Source organism: Grammomys surdaster, unplaced genomic scaffold (assembly GCF_004785775.1).
Source record: "Grammomys surdaster isolate TR1022 unplaced genomic scaffold, NIH_TR_1.0 125562, whole genome shotgun sequence".
NCBI classification, from domain to species: Eukaryota; Metazoa; Chordata; class Mammalia; order Rodentia; family Muridae; genus Grammomys; species Grammomys surdaster.
Window position 1 is genome coordinate 484,566 of NW_021620409.1, and position 22,901 is coordinate 507,466.

General features: G+C 44.7%; 1 protein-coding gene across 1 annotated transcript; it reads left to right on the forward strand.

The window, feature by feature from the left end:
* The first annotated feature begins 330 nt into the window (after window positions 1-330).
* Window positions 331-22,476, forward strand: Cs (citrate synthase). The gene is made up of 10 exons (XM_028786645.1): window positions 331-532; window positions 11,115-11,165; window positions 11,801-11,908; window positions 12,590-12,655; window positions 14,181-14,312; window positions 14,532-14,720; window positions 18,713-19,042; window positions 19,177-19,278; window positions 19,697-19,906; window positions 20,952-22,476. The coding sequence occupies exons 1-10, from the start codon at window positions 491-493 to the stop codon at window positions 21,120-21,122; spliced, it is 1,401 nt and encodes a 466-aa protein (XP_028642478.1). The 5' UTR covers window positions 331-490; the 3' UTR covers window positions 21,123-22,476.
* Window positions 22,477-22,901: the final 425 nt, after the last annotated feature.

A 22,901-nucleotide genomic window follows, 5' to 3' on the forward strand; every position in this document is an offset into this window, starting at 1 on the left:
CTGTGTGCTGTGACCTTCAAAAGTCGCGTGCTGGAGCTTTATCTTTTCCGTTCTCCGGAGAATCCGAAATGTGTTAAGGGCAAAGGGAAAAGCCAAAGAAGGAAGTTAACTGAGTTCTCAGGCACATCCTTAGACACCTACAAACCCCTCCCCACCCATTCCTAATTAGCCTAATCCTCATGGGCCAATCCTCCCCGCCATAACATCTGTCAACGGCTCAGGTCCCGCCCCTCCTCCATCTTGGGCCAATGGCCGAGGCCGGGGTGGGTCCCTGGAGAGGGGCGGGCTCAGGTTTCGGCCAGGGGGCGGGGCCTCGCCGAGGACCCTGGGCTGGGCGCCTCTGCCGGTTTGTCTACCCTTCCCCTCGGCCGCCTCCTTTCAACCTTGTCGGCCGGTTGGCGCGGTCTCCATCACAGCGGCGGCCGTTCCCGTTGCAGCTGCAGCTCTCTCCCTTCGTTCCCTTCCCTCCAGGTCCCAGAGTTCGCCCGCCATGGCTCTACTCACTGCGGCAGCCCGGCTCTTGGGAGCCAAGGTGAGCTTAAAGGAGGGAGCGCGCCGTGGCGCGCGGGGTGGGGCTGAGGCGACCGCAGGGCCTCCGGCCCCGGCTCTCCCTCCCACACCGGAGCGCAGCCCTCCGCGCCTTAAAGGGGCCCGGCACTGGCAGGCCGCCAGCCCTTCCCGAATCTCCTAGGCCATGTGCTGCGTGCCCTTCCGGCTGAGGTGAATGTTCCCGGCGCCGGCCTGCAGTCCCGGGCGGCCCGGAGGCCCGCCTTCTGTCATATCAAGCATCCAAGGTGGAAGCGAGGGATGCACGGCCCTGGCTGCAAGGCCAGCGAGCAGAGATGTGGGGTGCCCCCCGAGTTAGGGAGAGAACTGTTTGGAGGAGGAGTGGGGGGGATGTACAAATGTGCTCACTTGGTCACTGGGGCTAATTTTGGTTCTGCTTTGTAGGGTGAGTCCTGTCAGGACCTGTTTCTTTCCTCAGTGTAATTGAAGCCTTTAAGTGTCCCCCGCCGTTTCAGTTTTGGTAGAGGACTCAGAGCCCCCCAGCTCCTCTTTGTCCTTGGGACTTCTGTACCTAATATATATATATAGGAGGAGCTAGGATAGGGTGGGGCATTTCTGTTAAACCTGCTGATTGAGTATCACATAAGACTCTAGCGAGAACCAGAAAGGTTGTTCCTCCAAGCTACAGGCCAATAAATGAAGACAGGCGCGAGGTAGTAACACCAAGGTCACGTGACTCAGTTCTACTACTTACCAGGAGTACTTCCTTTTATTCCCTGGGGCCCTTTAATTTGATAGTTTGCCTTTTAAATTCTGAAGTTCAAGTCCAGAATTAAGGATAACTCATGATTTCACATTATCACTGCTTTGGGCTCTGCATAATTTGGGCCTTTAAACAGAGGCCCAGCTGTGCAGTTCTCTAATCCAAGTGGGGACAGTCCCACAAATGACCTTGGCTTCTGTTTTAGTTTTAATGAAACGGATAGGTTTTCTCATCAGTAGACAGTTTGAAGAAGAGTACACCTGGAGGAAAGATAAGACTTAGAATTGCTTTGACTTGCTGTGTGAGATGCATAGTTGTCAGGTGTACCACAAAACCTGTGGGATTTATCTTGGGGGTTTTTGTCAGTGTCCAGCAGCAAGGTAGATTTGGTAGACACTTGCCTTCCTTGGCTGTTGCTACTCCTGCTGCCAGGGAACTGGGTAAGGGAACCTCTTGGGAAATGAAGCAAATTCTAGATGGTGTTTTGGCAAAATGTCGGACCTATAATTAGATCCGTTCAGAGCTGCTCTCCCAGACCAGATAGTCTAACACAACAGTGAACTTGAAAAGGCCTTTGGATTTACTTTGTGAGTTTACCTTGCCTCTTAAAGCCCTAGGAAATTTCAGAATGCTTTGAGGAGATGACTGGGCCACATTCGTATTGTCATTCTTTTATGTTAGAAGTGGAGTTGAGGATCCCAGAAACTTAAAAGTCTTTTGGACTTGGTTGGTCAAGTTTCTTGAATCTCAGTGTGGAATGCAGTGCTACATGGCTGTAATCCCAACACTGGGGAAACGTAGCTACATAGTAAGTTCGAGGCCATCCTGAGCTACATGATACTCCCAAGTAAAGAGGTGAGGCTTACTCTTGAAATCAGCAAAGACAGCCAGGCAGTGGTAGCACACACCTTTGCCTTTAATCCCAGCGCACTGGAGGCAGAGGCAGGTGGATCTCTGTGATCTGGAGCTGGAGGCCAGGCTGGCCTCCAGAGTGAGTTCCAGGACATCAAGACTACACAGAGGAAGCCGGGCGGTGGTGGCGCACGCCTTCAATCCCAGCACTTGGGGGGCAGAGGCAGGCGGATCTCTGAGTTTGAGGCTAGCCTGGTCTACAGAGTGAGTTCCAAGACAGCCAGGACTACCCAGAGAAACCCTGTCTCGAAAAAACCAAAAAAAAAAAGAAAAAAAAAGACTACACAGAGGAACCTTGTATCAAAAATCAAAACGACAACAAGAACAACAGAATTAGCAAAGTCCAGAAGCAGAGCATGGGGTCTCTCACCTGTAAAACAAACACTTGGGAGGCTTAGACAGGACGATCATTACAAACTCAAGGTCATCGTGGGCTTCACAGAGTGGGTTCCCTTAAGCTTGCTGTGTAAAGTTAAGAACCCAAGTTCGTATCCCTGCCTCCACCTAAAGGCCACTTTAGTTACATCACCTATGAGCCTTATAATGCTGGGGTTGGGGGAAGAGTGGAAGCAGATGGGACCTCAGGGTCTCCTTTGCCAGTCAGTCTGTCAGGAAACAGGTTTTAATGAGACTTTCTATTCAGATGTTAATAAGGTGAACACCAGTGGATGAAGACACCTGAAGTTACAGACACACTGGGAGAGAGAACCATAAAACAACACACAAAACCATCAAAGCCTAACAGAATTCAGGGGTAGAACCTCGAGAGAGCCATGCAGTGTAACTGGGAGTCTGAGGAGCCTTTCAGCATATCAACATTGCTCCTAACTGCCTGAGCTTTCTAAATCAGCCCTGATTCCTTAGTCATTGGTGACCAGTTTTACTTTTTTTTTTTTTTTAAAAAAAGATTTATTTATTTTATTTATGAGTACACTGTAGCTATCTTCAGACACACCAGAAGAGGGCATCGAATCTCATTATGGATGGTTGTGAGCCACCATGTGGTTGCTGGGATTTGAACTCAGGACCTCTGGAAGAACAGTCAGTACTCTTAACCACTGCGCCATCTCTCCAGCCCCCCAGTTTTACTTTTTAATACTAAGAGAGGCTTTAAAGATTGGTGGTGGTGCACATCTTTAATCTCAGCATAAGAGGGGCTGGAGGGGCATAGAGGCAGGCTGATCTCTGAGTTTGAGGTCAGCCTGGTGTGCAGAGTGAGTTCCAGGATAGTGGGAGCTACACAGAGAAACCCTGTCTCGGAAAAAAAAAAAAAAAGGCTGAAAATCGGCAGCTAGAGCTCAGTGATAGAGTGTTTGCCTTAGACACCTTCAGAGTGTGCACTTGCACTGATGCATGGCTGTGATTCCAGGATTAAAGAATCTAACGCAGAGAGATCTCAAGTTCCAAAAGTTTCAGGCCAGCCTGTGGCTACATGAAACCTGTGTGTGGGGGGGACAATTAGGAAAAGGATTATTATTTTTTACCAAAAAATAAAATCTATCAAGACCTAAAGATGCGTAAGTAGATCTTGACCAATAGTTGTACTTATCATACTTGAGCCCAGCTTTGCCCTGGTCTCCATCGGTGATCTGGAATTGGATAGGGATTGGAACAGGGCCACCAGGTCACCTTTAAGCTTTTGAAGTCAACATGCTTAATCAGCCCTATCTAAAAGGAATATTGTTTTAAAAGTCTCACCATGTAACCCAAGTCTGGCCAAGAACTCTCTCTTAATCCCCATGTTAAGTCTGTCTCAGGTGCTGGAGAGTTCAAGGCTTGCACCATCACACCCATCCTAAAGGGGATTCTGTATCAGTGAGAATTACTTCTCTAGGCTGGGTACTTTAACTCCACACAGTACTTACAGCATGCCTACACCACAACTTTCTTCCTCCCCGCACCCCAAGACAGGGTTTCTCTGTGTAGCACAGGCTGGCCTGAAACTCAGATACACATGCTCTGCCTTCTACCCCCAGGTGCTGGAATTAAAGCCGTACACCACTGCGCCCAGCTTTGCTGCACATTTCTGTAAGCCTCAGTCTGAAGTTAATCCCAACGAAGCAGAGTCGTTTCTCTCCTGTGAAATAGGCAAAGCTCTGATCTGTGGGCATTTACCTTCCTTGACCAAGTGGGACTTAATGTTAACTGTGGGATAGATAAGTCTATTTGTTCCTACTGGCCTTTAAATTGGTAGCATAGGATTTCCTGGGCTCAGCAAAAACAGAAGCTTCTTCATGGGGAAGAAGTAGAGAAGAGATCTATCGGCATTTCTTGTTCTTAGAGTTCAAGCCTGCAGCACAGGAAACCAGACTTGGATCTCAGCTAAGGCCACATGATGATTTCTTGGGCAACTTTAGCGCTATCTTCTTAGCATCCGCCAGTTATTTCCACTGCCCAGGTTTTCTTAGACACTATTATCTGGCGTGCTTGCTGATTTGATGAGAGTGTGATCCTCAAGAAACGAGATGGAACCAGGTGGTGGTGGCGCACACCTTCAATCCCAGCACTTGGGAGGCAGAGGCAGGCGGATTTCTGAGTTCGAGGCCAGCCTGGTCTACAGAGTGAGTTCCAGGACAGAGAAACCCTGTCTCAAAAAAAAAAAAAAAAAAAAAAAGAAACTAGATGGAACCTGACAGTGTGTGTTTATATTTTTGAACTGATGTGTGTTGCTAGGCTTACAGGCATGACCTACCATACCCAGCTTTATTATTTTGCAGGACTTGAGAAAGGATTCTTGTAAAACCTGGACCAAAGTGTTAGGAGCTAAAACTTGTTTTTTTTTTTTTTAAAAAAAAATCTAGCAGAAGAGGGAATCATTTATTATTTTCAAAAAATGCTAAGGTGACGAATCATGGACATTTGGTGTATGTGTAATAATTTGTGTCTGGGCACATGTCACACAGCTCTTAGGAACAGTCAGAGGACAGTTTATATGAGTTAATTTTTTGCTCCTTCTACAAACTCAGATCATCAGATGTTAATAGCAAGTGCCTTTACCTGCTGGGCCTTCTCACCAGCCCAGGGATGAATTTCTAAGTTAAAAGTAATAAAAGCTAATACATTAAAAAACAATAAATTGGATCTGGAGAGATGGCTTATCAGTTAAGAGCATAAACTACTCTTGAAAAAGACCTGAGTTTTGGTTCCCAGGATCCAGATTAGATGACTTTATAATTGCTTTTAACTCTAGGTTCATGAATTAAAACAAGTCTTTTTTTTTTTCTTTTTTCTTTTTTTTTTTTTTTTTTTTTGGTTTTTCGAGACAGGGTTTCTCTGTGTAGTCCTGGCTATCCTGGAACTCACTCTGTAGACCAGGCTGGCCTCAAACTCAGAAATCCACCTGCCTCTGCCTCCCAAGTGCTGGGATTAAAGGCGTGTGCCACCACTGCCCGGCCTAGAACAAATCTTTAAAAATAAATTTTATAACCTAGGCATGTTGGCACTTCCCTTAATCCCAACATTTCAGAGGCAGACACATGTATCTGTTATGAGTTTGGGGCCAGCCAAGGCTGTATAGTGAGACCGTCTCCCACACATAATTTTAAAAATACTTAATAAAACGAATAGACTTACAAAGAACAGAATGGATTTCTGCTGAAACAAAAAATTAAGACTATTCTTTGTTTTTGATTTGGACAACTCAGTCCTTTTCTGAGTATGAATGATAATCTTTTCTGGTCTTCCTCTCTGAATAATTAGTGGACTTGTAGGCAAGATACTGTGAGAATGACAGGTAGGAGACAGCAAGATGGCTCAGCAGGTAATGGCACTTGGCTGCCAAGCCTGATGACCACTCGGGTTCCACGTAGTGGAAAGACAGAACCAGTTTCTGTAATTTGTCCTCTGACCTCTACACCAAAGCCATAGTATGTATGTGTGACTCAAACACGTAAGTAATAATGTAAAAGGAAAATGATAGGTAGATTTTTGCCTTTTTTTTGTTTAGTTTTTTTAAGACAGGGTGTAGTAGCTCTGGCTGTCCTGGAACTCACTCTGTAGACTAGGCTGGCCTCAGACTTAGAGATCTGCCTGCCTCTGTCTAGGATCAGAGGAGTGCACTACCACTACCTGGCTTGGCAGGTAGAATTATTAAGAGAACTCTTATTAGTATTAAGGGGGTCAGAGTATAAAATCTGACTACTCTGCTTGGTCTGTAAGTGGCCTGACCAAACATTGCAGGCTTGCTTCCAGCATGACCATTGTGAAACACAGGCTGTAAATGGCTTTAGTTCTCTGACCTGATTCTGGAAACAGAGGAGTCTTTGTCCTAGCCCAGTTTACTGTTGTTGTTTGTTAGTTGGTTTTTCTTTTTTTTCTTTTTGGTTGGTTGTTCTTTTTATAAATTTTCTTTCTGTGTAAGTGATGTACAAAATATTACTCAAAATTAAAATGGTCCTGTATGTGAAAAAAATAAAAAATAAATTTCCTTTTTTGAGTTTCTCTGAGACAGGGTTCCATATATAACTGAGGCTGGTTTAGACTGATCCTGCTCATACTGCCCAAGCTCTAAGGTCACAGGTGTGCACCACCATGGCAGGCCTTCGGGTGTAACACTAAGGAGCCTCATAAAGGGTCAACACCACTGCACCCTGCCTGAATTATTTCACTATCAGTATGTTTGTGTGTTTTCCCCTGAGAATGGTGGCCTCACCCCCCCCCATGCACCCCTCCCTCTGAGCTAGAGTTGGAGGGATTGTGAGCTATCCAGTGTTGGTGCTGGGAACTGAACTCTGGAACTGCATCTTAGCTGCTTAACCATCTCTCTAGCTCCATCATTATTTTAGGTAGGGTCTCCTGTGTATCTCTGGCTGGTCTGGAACTCACGGTATAGAGCAGTCTAGCCTTGAACTCAGAGATCTGCCTGCCTCAACCTCCCAAGTGCTGGGATTAAAGGCTTCGATACTATGCCCAGCCTCTCAAGGTTTTAATGTTGGAGTTCTGGGAATGTAGTCAGAGTCAGTGGTTGAAGGGAAATTGTCTTGTCTTGATAAAAAAGAGCGAGCCCTTCATAGGAATTAGTGATATAAGAAGATAGAAGAGTGTAAGAATACAACATCCTGAGTGGCTCTCAAATAAGATTCCAGAATGTGAGGTACTAGTTCACTGATACATGACTAGCAATTTGCCCATTGACCTATTTTAGCAGGAATATTCTTTTTTTTTTTTTAATCGTAATGGTCTTTTTTTTTTTAAGGTTCATTTATTTATTTTATGCATATGAGTACACTGTCGCTGTTTTCATGCACACCAGAAGAAGCATCAGATCCCATTACAGATGGTTGAGAGTTACCATGTGGTTGCTGGGAATTGAACTCAGGACCTCTGGAAGAGCAGTCGGTGCTCTTAACTGCTGAGCTATCTCTCCAGCCCTAGCAGAAATATTCTTAAGGACTATAGAAAAGTTTCTTTCATAGCATTACCATATAACTCACTGGTCCTTTTCTCTCTTAGCCCTGTAAAATAGAGGTGATAATATTTTTTTGATGTCAGCCCATTTAAGAAACATAATTCCGTCAATAATTGCAAACTCACTGAGCCAGGTACCTTGTGCCTACAATCCCAGTCCTCATGATGCCAAGACAGGAGGATCCAGGCCAACCTGGGCTACATAGTGGGCCCTTGTCTCAGAAATGAAATACCTCAGAAGTAAGCAGTCAGGTATAACAGCACATCTGTAATCCCAGCACTCAGGAGTCAAGCAGGAGGAGCATAGGTTCAAAGCCAGCCTGGGTTACGTGAGATCCTGTCTCAAATAAAATGAGCAAACTCAAGGCAACTGTGTATGATATGAGGTTTGAAAAGGCTTCTTAATGGTTGTGGCACTTGCACTTTCATGCTTTAGGGAGGGAATCCTGGCTGTCTGCCATTACTCGCCAAGCTATGGTAGCAGCTCTCCCCATGAAGGAACTAACCTATTGAGTGAAGTGGCTGCCCGGTTCGCCTGACAGCTGCTGTTCAGTGAGGTGACTACTGTGGCAAGCAACCAGAAGCTGAAATCCCCGGTGCCACGCCTCCAGGGTGGGGGAGGAGCTGGGAGGTAGAAGTTCAAGAGTGACTCAGAAGTTTGTAATCTTTCTGTCCTATCAGTTAGAATAACCTGAATGTACTGTACAAAGCCATTCTGCGGCTCTCTGTGGCAACCGTTGGTAGCTGAATGGAGGTGTGCCTGGCTTGGATGTGACCTCAAGCACCTCCTGTCTGGAACTGCAGACATTTCAGAGGGTTTAAGGAGGATTTAGGCACAGGTTCCAGGTTAGCATGATTATATCCTGAGTCTCAGTAACACCCCTCACAAAAAAATAGGGGATCGAGGAGTTATTTCCTGTTTTGTTGCCAAAGGGAATTAGCAATTCATTCTTTCCTAGTAGGGTTTAACTGACTCTTCGTGTTATAGCTAATACAATTCTGTCTATCTTTTTCTTTTTTTCTTTTGCGATAGGGTTTCACAAAGCTCTCAGACTGGATATGGTTCATAACTGAGACTGTTGAATTCCTGATTTTTTTTTTCTTTTTTCAAATGCACAGGTTCACTCTGTAGCCCAGGCTAGCCTAGCATTTGAGTCCTCCTGCTTCAGCCTTTATAGTGCTTGGATTACAGGCATGTCACCACCATGCTGTACAAGGCCAGTGCATCTTTAAAGAAACAAATATTGAATTTATTACTATTCACAAGTCAGAGTCCTGCATGCTTTAAAATTTGTTGTTTTGTTATTTAGCTTTTGGTTTTTCGAGACAGGGTTTCTCTATGTACAAACAGCCTTAGGTGCCTAGGAACTGGTTTGTAGACCAGCTGACCTTGTACTCCAGATATCCGCCTGCCTCTCCTGAGTGTTGAAATTAAAGGTTTCACTACCACACCCATATGTATATGAGTGGTTTGCATACGTATGTCTGCGCACTACCTGCATGTCTGGTTCGTAGGGAGATTAGGTCCTCTGGTACCAGAGTTACCATGTTTGTGGGCCAGCATGTGGGTGCTGGGTCCTCTGCAAGAACAAATGTGCTTAACTGCTGAGCCCTCCTGCATGCCTTCATACAAATTATCTCCTGTAGTTTATTTAACTGTTCTGAAAGTGGCTTACTGTGTGTGGTGCATACTGTGTACAAGTGTGTACGAGTGGAGGCTAGGGCACAAGGTTGGGAGTCTTCTGTCACTGTCAGCAAATGCTTTGAGCCTGGATGATTACCCCTCTCTGGCTAGGTTGACTGACCTTAGGATCCTCCTTTCTCAGCCCCACAGTTGGTTTCTGAGTTACAGGTACAAGCAGCATGCCTATTATGTTACTGGTTTTTTTTTTGTTTTGTTTTGTTTTGTTTTGTTCTAGACCTATATTTGCAAGATACTAATTATGGATAGAACTGCACTTAAAACAAATATGTTAAAATATTCTGAAAAGTACTTACAGGTTATATTTATTTAATAACAAAATACCTAGTAACTTTAGAAAAACAGCTATAATTTAGTATTGATGTCTTGCTTTTTTGAGGGTATTGGAGATTTGGGCTTGGTCTTCATGCTTGCAGAGTAAACACTCTTGCCCACTGAGCTATCTCTCACACCCCTAGAATTGGCTTTTTATTACCATTTTAAGATGATTTAAGAGATTTGAAACATGAGACTATTATGTTAGGTCTCATAGCCAAGATAACAGAATGAAGCGGTAGACCTTTTAGGACTTGCTGCAGTTTTTCATATAAACTGTAGATTGAAGTTAACTCTGAGACACATGTCTGCATTTCCAATTAATTCATTTACTTTTGAGACATGGTACAAGGGTGGGCTCAAACTCATGCAGCTGAGATTTATCTTATTCTGATTCTAGTGCCTCTGCCTCCTGAGTGCTGGGACTATCGCTGTATCACTGCATACATACAGTTTATGGAGTTCTTTGAGGGAGCAGAGTGGGGATCCAAGGTCTTGTGCATATTAGACAAGTTCTTCTGCGTACCATCCATGCCTGGTACCTGTGGAAGCTGGAAGAGGGCATTAGATTTCCTAGAACTAGAGTTGCAGATGGTTGTAAGCTGCCATGTGGCTGCTGTTAATCCTTAGTCCACTGGAAGGTCAGCCAGTATTTCTGTTTGTTGAGCTCTCTTCAGCCACCTCTGTTTTGATTTTGTGCTCTTCTGCAAGAGGAGGTAGGTAGTGCTCTTAACTGCTGAGGCATCTCTGTAGCCCCTCCTCTGATCATCTTAAGTCGTTGTCTGTCAGTTGCTTCTTTGTAGATATTCTATGTGCTTTTAAAACCAGAAGGGATGGGCAAGTGGAATAATCCTTTACTTTTTTTTTTTTTTTTTTTGGTTTTCGAGACAGGGTTTCTCTATGTAGCCCTGGCTGTCCTGGGACTAACTCTGTAGATCAGGCTGGCCTCGAACTCCCAAGTGCTTGGGAAATCTCCCAAGTGCTGGGATTAAAGGCATGCGCCACCACCGCCCGGCCCTTTACTTCTCCTTTTAAAGGACATGACAGGACATGACAGTTGTAGTTTGCATCAGTTGTAATTAGCGTCTTTGTATAATCAGACATGCAACACCCTGATTGCTTCTGTCTGGTTCTCTGGAAGATAAACTGGGAGGGTTAAAATGCTGCTGTTAAAGGATTGGACAGGTTAATTGAATAAGGAGACGTTAATAATGCAGACATCCTAGCAGCAGCAGCAGCAATTGCCAGTGGGGCCACTCAGACATATTGACAATTAAATGTGGATGCACTAGACACTAGAACGGCTGTTGCCCAGGAACTCAGCTGTGTGATGGACAGGACACTTCTTACAGGAACACTAGTGACACTGGATATGAGAAGCAGAATCACCGGCCAGCTATTTATCCTTATGACAGATGTCCTAAAAGATGAAAATGAAATGAAAAATCGAGTCACCGAAACTACTCAATAGAAAGGCATTAGTAAGGATTTTGTCTTGTCTCTTTACAGAACTCATCCTGTCTCGTCCTTGCTGCCCGGCATGCCAGTGCTTCTTCCACGGTAAGATCTGGCAAGGACTGCAAATCCATGCCGCAGTCTGACCTCGGGATAGAGTGCTTGGCAACTACTTACCACATTACCCTAAGTCTGATGGAGTTAGCCAATAGTTACTGTTGTGATTATTATAACACTATTTTAAAAAAATTTATTTAGTGGAGCATACTGTGGAAACAGCAAGTGTTCCCCTCCCCTTTTTGCTTCTTGTAATATTGAGCATTAAAGCCGAGACCTCAAACGTGCTAGGGAAGCACTTGACCATTAAATTAGACTCATACTCCCTGGATGAAGTAAAATGTACAGTTAAAGGGATGTGTTTGTTTGTTTGAATTCCTAGTACAAAGTCCTGTTATGTGGCCCTTCTATTAGATTGGGGTGGCTTCACTAATCCTGCTGCCTCCGCCTCTTGAGTGCTAGGATTATAGGCGTGTGCCCACCATTTCTGACTTTTTAATCACTGAGTGAGCATTACTGTCCACATCCAGGACATTTTCATCTCTGCAAAATGAAGCGCCCATTCCCTCCTCCCCATGCCTGTCAGAGAAGTGCTAACAAGTATTCTGCACATACCTTTCTTCACAGTAGGAAACCCTATAGATTTTTCTTCTATCATTTAACTCTTCTATTTCTGTTTCTAGAATTTGAAAGAGGTACTGAGCAATCTGATACCTAAGGAGCAAGCCAGAATTAAGAACTTCAAACAGCAGCATGGGAAGACAGTGGTGGGCCAAATCACGGTGGACATGGTAAGGGCTCTGGTGTCTTAGATGAGGAAAGTAGCTCTGTAATGTGTACCGCATGGTACCATCTTCTTTACTGGTAGTTCAAAAGTATTCCGTTTTGTACAATGAAATGTTGGGGTTTATGGTATTCCTTAGCGAGGAGTTCTTTTCTGTAAATGTAATAATTAAGCCTTTCCTCATTCACCTCTGACAAAGATGAAGTTTCTATTCAGTTCACAACTCTAGCTGTTGCCTGGACTGTCTTCTGATTGATGCTGTGCCAGCCATCCAGTTAGACTGTGCCCCAGTTAATCCTCTAGCCTTAGGGTAGCTTCTCAGCCTTAAGAGTTTGGGCTGCTCAGCTACCAGTGTCTAATCATTGCCTCCTTCCCTCACCCTGCCCATAGTAGATTAATTCCATTTAACTTAGCTTTCAGTGTAGAGGAAGTCAAGAATGGTCAGGAGGAAAAATAAAACCCAGTTAAGAAGAGGAAGCAAACAAGGCACAGTAATAACTCGGAATGAACATTAATTCCCAGCATTGGCGGTCTTGTAACATGCTGGTTCAGGTCTAGAAATTCAACCCCAGAAACCGCCTCCTCGTGTAATCTTGCAAGAAAGAGAGTAACCATCCTCTCTGGGCTCCATGGAGCTCCGCCCAGCTCTGAGTCTCTGACTCTGATTGGTTCAACTTCTTTCCTTCAGATGTACGGTGGCATGAGAGGCATGAAGGGACTTGTGTATGAGACCTCAGTTCTTGATCCCGATGAGGTAAGACTCCATCGCCTCCTGCCAGTGATGGTCAGGGCTTCTGACCGTACAAACGAGTTTGGAAACTGGACAGCACAGTGCAGACTAGGTGTGACTAGGAACTGAAGAACATGCTTTCTCTTTAGTACATCCAAGTACAGAGTAAGAGAGCAAAGGCAGAAGTCAGTATGTGAAGAATGAATATTTGAAAGTACCAGGGTTTTGTTTGGTTTTGGTTCTTTCGATGGTCTTGTTTTGTTTGGTTTTTGAGATAGATTTCACTCTGTAGCCTTGGCCGACCTGGAACTGGCTGTGTGTACCAGACTGACCTTGAACTCACGGCAGTCTAGTGCAAGCATGACTTTTTTGCTTTTGTTTTGTTTTGTTTTGTTTTGTTTTTTTAATTAAAAAAAAAATCGAACTCCTTTAATGCACACTCAGGAGACAGGGGTAGGCAGATCTCTGAGTTTTGAGGCCAGCCTGGTCTACAGAGTGATTTCTAGGACAGTCAGAGCTATACAGAAGAAATCCTGATTTGAAAAAAATGGCTCAGCAGTTAAGAGCACTGACTGCTCTTCAGGAGGTCGTGAGTTCAAATCCTAGCAACCACATGGTAGCTCACAACCATCTATAATGAGATCTGATGCCCTCTTTCAGGTGTCTGAAGACAGCTACAGTGTACTTTGGGCCGGAGCGAGCAGGCCAGAGCAAGAGGGAGAAGGGAAGGGAAAAAACAAACAAACAAACAAAACCACATTTATGGAACTAGAGAGGTGGCTTAGCAATTAAGAGCACATACTGCTCTTGTCGATAGATACCAAGTTTGCCTTTCAGCACTGACATCTGTTTCCTCACAAACACTTGATACTCCTGCGCTATGGAGATCTGATGGCTCAGCAGCCTGCACTCACCGGTACACCACACACAGGGAAAAGTAACATAATTAGCCAGGTGTGGTGGTGCTTGTGCAACTCTGAGGTTGAGGCCACTGTGATCTCACAGTATATGCCATGAGTACATTGATGCACTCAAAAAATAAAAAATTAAGCAAATGAATATTTTAAAAAATACACTTTTGCACTTGGGAGGGAGAGGCAGAGGCAGGCAGATTTCTGAGTTCGAGGCCAGCCTGGTCTACAGAGTGAGTTCCAAGACAGCCCAGGCTATAAAGAGAAACCCTGTCTCAAAAAAACAAAAACAAAAAACCAACACTTTTTGTTTGTTTGTTTTGAGACATACATGCTGGCCTCTAGACAAGTGGTTCTCCTGTCTGGGCCTCTGCCCTCTGAGTGCTGGTATTAAAGATGTGCATTGCCACACCCAACCCAACATATATATATATATTTTTTTTTAAGTAAATAAATATTTTTACTTTGTGTATTTGCATTCGTGCATGTCTCCTGATACAAGTGCCACATTGTAAGTCTGAACACCAGAAGACAACTTTTGGGAGGGAGTCCATCCTCTCACACTGAAGTGTTTGGTATAAATTATATGACTGACAGATTGATAACTTTGGTTGTAATTCTCACTCTTCTTTCTCAAGGGCATCCGTTTCCGAGGCTATAGTATCCCTGAATGCCAGAAACTGCTGCCTAAGGCTAAGGGTGGGGAAGAACCCCTGCCTGAGGGCTTGTTTTGGCTGCTGGTAACTGGACAGATGCCCACAGAGGAACAGGTACAGCCAAGAACATGGCTCTTCCTTCTTCCCCTTCCTTGCTTTTCTCTAGTCAAAATGTACTCCTCACCTGCCCATAGCTAGAGTTTATAAGAGTATGCTTTGAGAAGTATCAGCAGAATCTGACTGGTTCTGGATTGTACTGAACCCTGCAGGATTATCTTTAGTAATATTATTTATTACTGTTGTATTTTTCTGAGCATGTCTCCTTTTTCATAGGTATCTTGGCTCTCACAAGAATGGGCAAAAAGGGCAGCTCTGCCTTCTCATGTGGTTACCATGCTGGACAACTTTCCCACCAACCTGCACCCCATGTCTCAGCTCAGTGCGGCCATCACTGCCCTCAACAGCGAGAGCAACTTCGCCCGAGCGTATGCTGAGGGGATGAACAGAGCCAAGTACTGGGAGGTAGGAGATCTGATGGGGTGAACTGTTAGGGACTGGGATCAGAGAGCATTCACTCACCATGAGTGAGGCCCCAAGTTCAGTCCCCAAAACCAAACATTCCCTGTAAGATAGTACACTTGTTTGCTGTTGAAGTCATAAAGAAAAAAAATTTTCCCCTTTAATCCTATTTATTTGAGCACTCACTCAGCATGTGAAGGTCAGAAGACAATTTGTAGGGATTTTCTCCTAATACAATATTGGTACCAAGGATCAAACTGTTTGTCAGGTGCCATTATCCACTGAGCCATCTCACCAGCCCAAATAAGGCAAGCTTTTATGAAGCCTTCGGTTTGGGTGAATGACAGCTAATCAGCGACAGTCTAGGAGGACTAATGCCAGTCACTTTCTATAGACAACCCACGACACTGTCAGGGCTGGAAAGGTGACTAGCAAGCTGCACAGTGGTGGCGCACACCTTTAATCCCAGCACTTGGGAGGCAGAGGCAGGCGGATTTCTGAGTTTGAGGCCAGCCTGGTCTACAGAGTGAGTTCCAGGACAGCCATGGCTACACAGAGAAACTCTTGTCTTGAAAAACAAAAGCAAAACAAAACAAGTGACTACGGACATTGGAACTCTTTTACTGGATGTGGAAAGGCCACGGCATGCTATCCCAGTGCTCGCTGCAGTCCTTTTCCAACTCCACACAGACCACAGAAGTGCAGATTATATAGCTAGGTTTTCAAGAAGACACCCATTTTCTTTGTATGTGTGGAGTTTGTATGTGTAGAGGCCAGGGGTCAGCATCAGGTGTCTTCATTATCCTTTCTGCTTTATCTACTTTATGTTTTGTGACGGGTCTTTGACTGAAGCGAGCTCATTAAATTGGCTAGCCTGCTTGGCCAGTAAACTCCAGGGATCCAGCAGTCTCAGCCTTCCCAACGCTGTGGTTACGGACACTATTGCTGTACTTGGGTTTTCACATGGGTGCTGGAGATCTAAACTCAGATGCTCATACTTGAGGAGCAAGCAGTCAGCTGAATAAGCCATCTTCTCAGCTCCCTTTGTTTATCTGGAAATAAGTAGTATAAGGAAAGTAAATGATACACAGACACATAAATACATACATATGTACACATATACACATGCATACACATACAGCTCAGACACAGATACATACGCATATACATCATGTATACACAGACACATATGTACATACATACAGATACACAGGCACATACATACATACAAACACACATGCATAAACATATGCACATACATTGCACAGATACCTACATATAGACAGGCACACATACACATATGTACATACATATACACACATATCCCACACCACTTTATTAAATAGAGCAGGTAGTGGGGATATTGAAAGGATCTTGCTATGTAGCAGTTACTGTCTTTGAACTCACTGTATAATCCAAACTGGACTTGAACCTTCCTTTAGCCTTCTGAATGCTGGGATTATGGACATTTGCTACCACACCATTTTATGAGATGCTGGGGATGGCAGACTAGGTGTATTCTCGGCAAACACTCTTAAAGATACGTGTGTGTGTGTGTGTGTGTGTGTGTGTGTACCATTGTGAGTTTGTATGCATGGGAACCCATGAAGACTAGATGTTAAATCCCCTAGGACTGGAGGAATCAGAAGGTGCTTATGTGTCAGAGCATGCGTATGAAGGTCCTCCCATGTGGAGCCCAGGAGTTGAACTCAGGTCCTTAGTAACAGGTGCTTCATAACAAGCACTTTTACCTGCTGTTCAAATAATTGTTATAGCTGGGCAGTGATGGCACACACCTTTAATCCCTTGAGAGGCAGAGACAGAGTCAGGTGGATTTCTGAGTTTGAAGACATCCAGGGCTACACAAAGAAACCTGTCTTGGAAGACAAAACAAATAATTGTTATTTACTGTGTAGCCTACGATAATAGGAAAGATTGCCATGAAGTCAATGATTCAACTGTAAGTTTCATCTTTTGATTATCTTACGTGTATGAGTGTTTTGCCTGCGTGTATGTGTGTGTGTGTTCCACATGTGTACAATGCTTGAAGCGGTCAGAAGAGGGCATCAGATCACCTGGATCTGGAGTTACAGATAGTTGAACTATCGTGTGATGGCTGGGAACTGAACCCGGGTCCTCTGCAAGAGCAGCTAGTGCTTGTAACTGCTGAAGTGTATTTCTCAGAGTTAAATGCACCAGCCATTTTTAGCTTCACAGTTTCTTTGTAAATGGCCAAACTCAGTGCAGCTAAAGCCCTGGGTATTGATATCTGAGACCTCTAGCTATCACGTTGATGTGATGCTCCTGAGATCCAATATCAATTGTGTCTCTTATCTTTGTAGCCCCTAAAATCCATGTTTTAGAAATAGACCAGTCAGCTGGGTGTAGCTTGACTGTCATGGGGCTCAGAGATCCGCTTGGAGCACTGCCACCACCCAGCACATCACACTTGAGAATAAGTGCCTGTGAGATAGTTTATAGAGATATCCAAACATTTTATGTGGTTTTGTTGTTTTAGATTTGTTTTTTTGCACACATGCGAGACCCATTTTAAAAAGAACCCATCTTTTTCTGCATCTTATGAGTGATAAATGGTAGCTAACACAAGAATCTTGGCCAGAGTTTTATAGAGATGCATGAGCATCATGGTCAGTTATATCCCTTTATTCAAGACACTTGTCATAGTGGCATGTTATTGCTTTGGGAAGTTTTTTAAATTTTATTTTTGGAACTACATTATAATTGTACCATTTCTTCGTTATCTTTCCTCATATGTATTCCTAAATACATAAATATGACCTGCTTGGTGTGTACAATAGTCTGTAAAATGTCAGTGTGTGTGTTTTCACTGCTGAGCATTTGATAAACAGTATGCTGTCCCTTGGGAATGTTCTTCAAGATTCATTCATTCATTCATTCATTCACATACATGTTTTGTCTGCATGTATGTCTGTGCCTCACATACACACCAGAAGAGAGCGTTGATGCTCTGAATCTGGAGTTACAGACCATTGTTAGGCAACATGTTGGGTGCTGGGAACTGAACCTGGATCCTATACAAGAACAAGTGCTCTTAAACACGGAGCCATCTCTCTAGCCCCATATTTTACAAAAAAAATAAATAAATAAAGTGTGGGTCTCCTACATGCTGCACAGGTTCTTTGTCAAAGTGTACATATATCAAACCCTGTATAGTAAATATATTTAGCATAATGCATACCTAACACGTTGAAGCTTTTGCTCAGCACTTTTTTTTTTTTTTTTTTTTTGTTTTGGTTTTTCAAGACAGGGTTTCTCTGTGTAGCCCTGGCTGTTCTGGAACTCACTCTGTAGACCAGGCTAGCCTCGAACTCTCGAACTCAGAAATCCGCCTGCCTCTGCCTCCCAAGTGCTGGGATTAAAGGCGTGCGCCACCACCGCCCGGCTGCTCAGCACTTTGATGTGGACACTAGAATGTAGAATTAACTTGAAAACATTATTACAAAGATAAAGAATTAACTTTAAACAGTGGGCCTGTGAGATGGCTCAGCAGGTACAGGCATCTGTACAGTCTTGTAACTTCAGTCCCTATGGCAGGAGAGAGAATCTCTGTGTGCTATGCCGTGTGGAACTCCCTTTGTGTTCATGTAAAGGTGACATCTTAGCACATGCTTAGTAATACCAGAGTCACAGCGTCCTGGAGAGGGCCTCAACTGAGCACATCAGGGTTCAGATTTTAGTTTAATAACTAAGGTCTGGGAGCCTCAGATAGTTCTTCATCTGTGAGTGGCCATTCTGCATTGAGGGGATGGAAACAATGGGGGGTTGTATGTTAATACACCGCAGATGTTACAGACTTGGATCACAGTGGTTTACTCCGTGTATGCTTCTTGTTACCTCGAAATGGACTCAGTATGCAACCACTCAGCACACAGCCATCACTGCAAAGGATAGTATTGCAGCCTAATGCCTTGTGGATGATTCCTTTTTTCTCCACCTTTCTTGTCTCTCATCAGCTCATCTATGAAGACTGTATGGACCTGATTGCCAAGCTACCGTGTGTTGCAGCAAAGATCTACCGGAATCTGTACCGGGAGGGCAGCAGTATTGGGGCCATTGACTCTAAACTGGACTGGTCCCACAATTTTACCAACATGTTAGGCTACACGGACCCTCAGTTCACAGAGCTCATGCGTTTGTACCTCACTATCCACAGTGACCATGAGGGAGGTAATGTAAGCGCCCACACAAGCCATTTGGTGGGCAGCGCCCTTTCAGACCCTTACCTGTCCTTTGCAGCAGCCATGAATGGGCTGGCGGGGCCTCTACATGGACTAGCAAATCAGGTGAGACTGGCCTTTCTTTTTCTTTCTGCTCTGTGTCTTGTTTTTACGCACATGCTCTGTCTTTTATCTTGACATGCTTTCCTTGGCATGTGTATTCACATTTCTCTTCGCCTACCCTTGAACTTAACATGTAGGAGGTGCTTGTCTGGCTGACACAGCTACAGAAGGAAGTTGGCAAGGACGTGTCAGATGAGAAGTTACGAGATTACATCTGGAACACACTCAACTCAGGGCGGGTAAGCAGCCAGGAAAGAGACCAAGACCCACACACTGCAGTTTGAAAGAAAATTCTAGACCATCGAGACCTTATCTCAAGGAAAAAATACAGAAAAGAATAAAAGCAGTCCCTGTGTTAGCGAAGAAGGAGCTTTTTTTTCTGTTTTTTCTCCGTGTGTTTTCCTTGTGAATTTAGTTTTTTTTTTTTTATAATACTAGAGCTTGAACCCAGCGTCTTACGGCTAGGCAAGCATTCCACCACAGAGCTGTGTTTACAGCCCGCCCTTCATTTATTCTCAGACAGGTCTCCCTGAGCTACCAGGTTGACTTTGCATTTACAGTCCTGCATGAGCACCAGGACCAAATCACCCTAGGAATGAAGAGAAGAACTTTCTACCTGAACATGCCAACTCTGTTATTTTTTCCCATTCCTTACAGGTTGTCCCGGGATATGGTCATGCAGTGCTAAGGAAGACTGACCCACGATACTCCTGCCAGCGGGAGTTCGCTCTGAAACATCTGCCTAAGGACCCCATGTTTAAGCTGGTTGCTCAGCTGTACAAGATCGTACCCAATATCCTCTTAGAGCAAGGGAAGGCTAAGAACCCTTGGCCCAATGTAGATGCTCACAGTGGGGTGCTGCTCCAGGTAAGTCCTCTCCTCCCTACTTTCTCCACCGTTGTTCTCTGCCAAGCACAAAATCAGCTCCCTAATCAGAGCAGGGGTGTGGACCCCAAAGTCTCACATGTGGCCCCTTTTTGAGACAGGTCTCACCCAGTAGCCTTGACTGGCTTAGAATTCTATGTAGGGCCGGGCAGTGGTGGCGCACGCCTTTAATCCCAGCACTTGGGAGGCAGAGGCAGGCGGATTTCTGAGTTCGAGGCCAGCCTGGTCTACAGAGTAAGCTCCAGGACAGCCAGGGCTACACAGAGAAACCCTGTCTCGAAAAACCAAAAAAAAAAAAAGAGCTCTATGTAGACCAGTCTGGCCTTGAACTCAGAGATTCATTGGCTCTATCCACAAGGGCTGGGGATGAAGGCGTACACATAGCAGCAGGCCTGGCGCTTTTGTGGTTAGTTGGTGGTGAATGTGTTCTTGTGTCTGTCGCATATAAGTACATAAGGATTGTAGAGGTGATATCAAGTTCAAGTGTCTTCCTCTGTTGCTTTCCATCTTATATTTGGAGACGGAGTCTCTTAATGAACCTGGAGCTCATTGGTGCCACTCCATGGTGACAAGCACAAGTGGTCCTCCTGTCTGCAGGATTTGGGGCACATGCCACAACCCTGACTTATGTTTAAATTGGGAATCTGAACTCAGGCCCTCAGCCTTAACTGGCAAACATTCTACCAACTGAGCTGTTTCCTTGGCCTGTGACCTTAACTTGATCTCCCACCTCAGCCTCTTAAGTAGATGGAATTTCAGGTCTACTCTACTCTACCAGGCTCCACCAGCACACGGAATCTTCTGTGTCCCTCCTCACAGAGCCCTCTGATGGAGTTGCTGTGGCAGGGGCTGGTGTCAAGCTCTTGACTGACTTGACTTGTGACTGCTTTATTTTTCCTGGTGTTCTTTTTATTTAAGGCTGACTGGGCTAAGACTGGAGAAAGGGATGGCAAGAGAGAGGGTGTCTCTATGTTACTGTGGACTACATGTACCACTATCTCACAAGGTTTCTCTTCTACCTCAACAGTACTATGGCATGACGGAGATGAATTACTACACAGTCCTGTTCGGAGTGTCAAGGGCACTGGGTGTGCTAGCCCAGCTCATCTGGAGCAGAGCCCTAGGCTTCCCTCTAGAAAGGCCCAAGTCCATGAGCACGGATGGTCTGATGAAGTTTGTGGACTCTAAGTCAGGGTAAAATGGGAGACTGGGGGAAATTGACTCTAAAAAAATGAGGAAGCTTAAAAATAAAGTATAATTTTGTTTTGTTTCAGGGGCCTTTAAGACTTAAGATTAAACTGTATCTGAGGCACTGAAAATACATTTGAAGTTAAAATATAAATTAAGACTTGAAAGACAAAGTGATCCCTTCTCCCTCACCAGCTCACCCACACCCCCAACCCCCTGGTATGAGTTGCCCACCAGCTGTAGGATGACCGGGACTGATGCATGTGGTCGGGGTTAGATCTGGCTGCCCACCATCTCTAGAGTAAGAGTCTGGCTCCTCTCTTCTTTAGGTCAAAGCAGGTTACAGAAAAGCTGCATCCACTCAGTGAAGCTTTTGTTTCTACTCTTCTGGCCGCTAAGTCATTTAGGCCAGGAACAGGCCCGCTTTATGTCCATAGAAATCATGTTGGATGTCAGCTGTGTCAAACACTGGGGCTTTTCCCCATGTACACAAGCACCGCCTACCTAGCAAGATCTATTGGTTATAGCTGGAGGCGCTTTGGCAACTTTTTATGCTATCTGGTGACCATAAATAGCATGGTATTTATTGTGACCAGCACCCAACATTTGAATCTATTTTTCCTTTTAAATTATACCATTAAAGTTAAGGTCTGGGGGAGTTCTTCTGTTTCCTTCCAGGCTTTCTATACCTGCTGTGCCTCGAGCTGAGGACGCTCTGGGTCTCCCTGTCCTGGACTCTGCTAGGGTCCTCTCTTAGCAGGTCTGTCCGATCTGTGGTCTTCCCGGTCATTTGGCTTTATCAGTACTTAATGTGAACTAGGTCTTTTACTTCCATGGAACATAAGCCACTATCTTCTGACCTTGGTTTCTCCTGTTAATATGCTCTGGCACAGAACAAGGGCTCAGGAATGACCAGCCTCTTTGGGGTCTGGTCCCAGGGATTCCTTTTTGAACAGCAATTACATGTAGTTCCCATTAGATGGACCTAAGGCTGGGGGCATTCAAAACAGTAAGCCTTCTTCTCATCCCGTGTCAAGGAAATGGTCCTTTATTTATCAGTGTCTTTTGCTCTTCCGTTGAGTAAGAGCTCATAGCACGGCCCTTATTTTAGCAGCCCTGTTTGCACAGATTTTCAGTGACTCAGAATGCTCTACTGCCTTTTCTTTGAGAAAGGGTTGAGATACACTCCTGTTGTGCCCCTCCTTATCCAAAAACGCCTGCCTGTGTTTGTATGGAACCCGATTCCAGCACCACACTGTTGAGATGAACACACTGTAAACCCCTGGGTAGCTGTTAAAGTCATGATGCAGACTTCAGGTTGTTCTGTATAAAATGAAAAATAATAAATGTTTTTATTAACAATGTTTGAGCTTGCTATTACATAAGGCCTGAAAGACTCATTATGAGGTGAGGGGTCTGGTTAGCAAGGTCTGAAGCAGTGGGCGATTCATGATTTTGAGCATTCCTCTTCACGCAAGCTGGACATTCAGAGGGAGGCAGATTTCCAAAGACACTGAGTCTTTTCCCAAGGTGAAGAAGTCTTTACCTTTAACCTCTTCCCTCCTAATTTGGACAGACTGTAACAGAGACCTCACAAGTGTTTGCCTGACTAGTCCAGGAGCTGGTCTAGCCCAGTGGGTGAAAGGAGCAAGAAGTCTACCAAGGACAAATGTAGGACTGCTAGCTCTAAGCCTGGACACCAGAGGGTGCTTGTAGCTCGTGTGTATCCTCGCCACTCTCCCTAAGGAGGCCCCCAGATAGGGGCGGTCCTCGGGGGCATTAGACACAT

Coding starts and splice junctions, on each gene's coding strand:
- Cs (XM_028786645.1), top strand. CDS start 491: ATGGCTCTACTCACTGCGGCAGCCCGGCTCTTGGGAGCCAAG. Junction 11,166..11,800: donor ATGCCAGTGCTTCTTCCACG/GTAAGATCTGGC, acceptor TTCTGTTTCTAG/AATTTGAAAGAGGTACTGAG. Junction 12,656..14,180: donor CAGTTCTTGATCCCGATGAG/GTAAGACTCCAT, acceptor TTCTTTCTCAAG/GGCATCCGTTTCCGAGGCTA.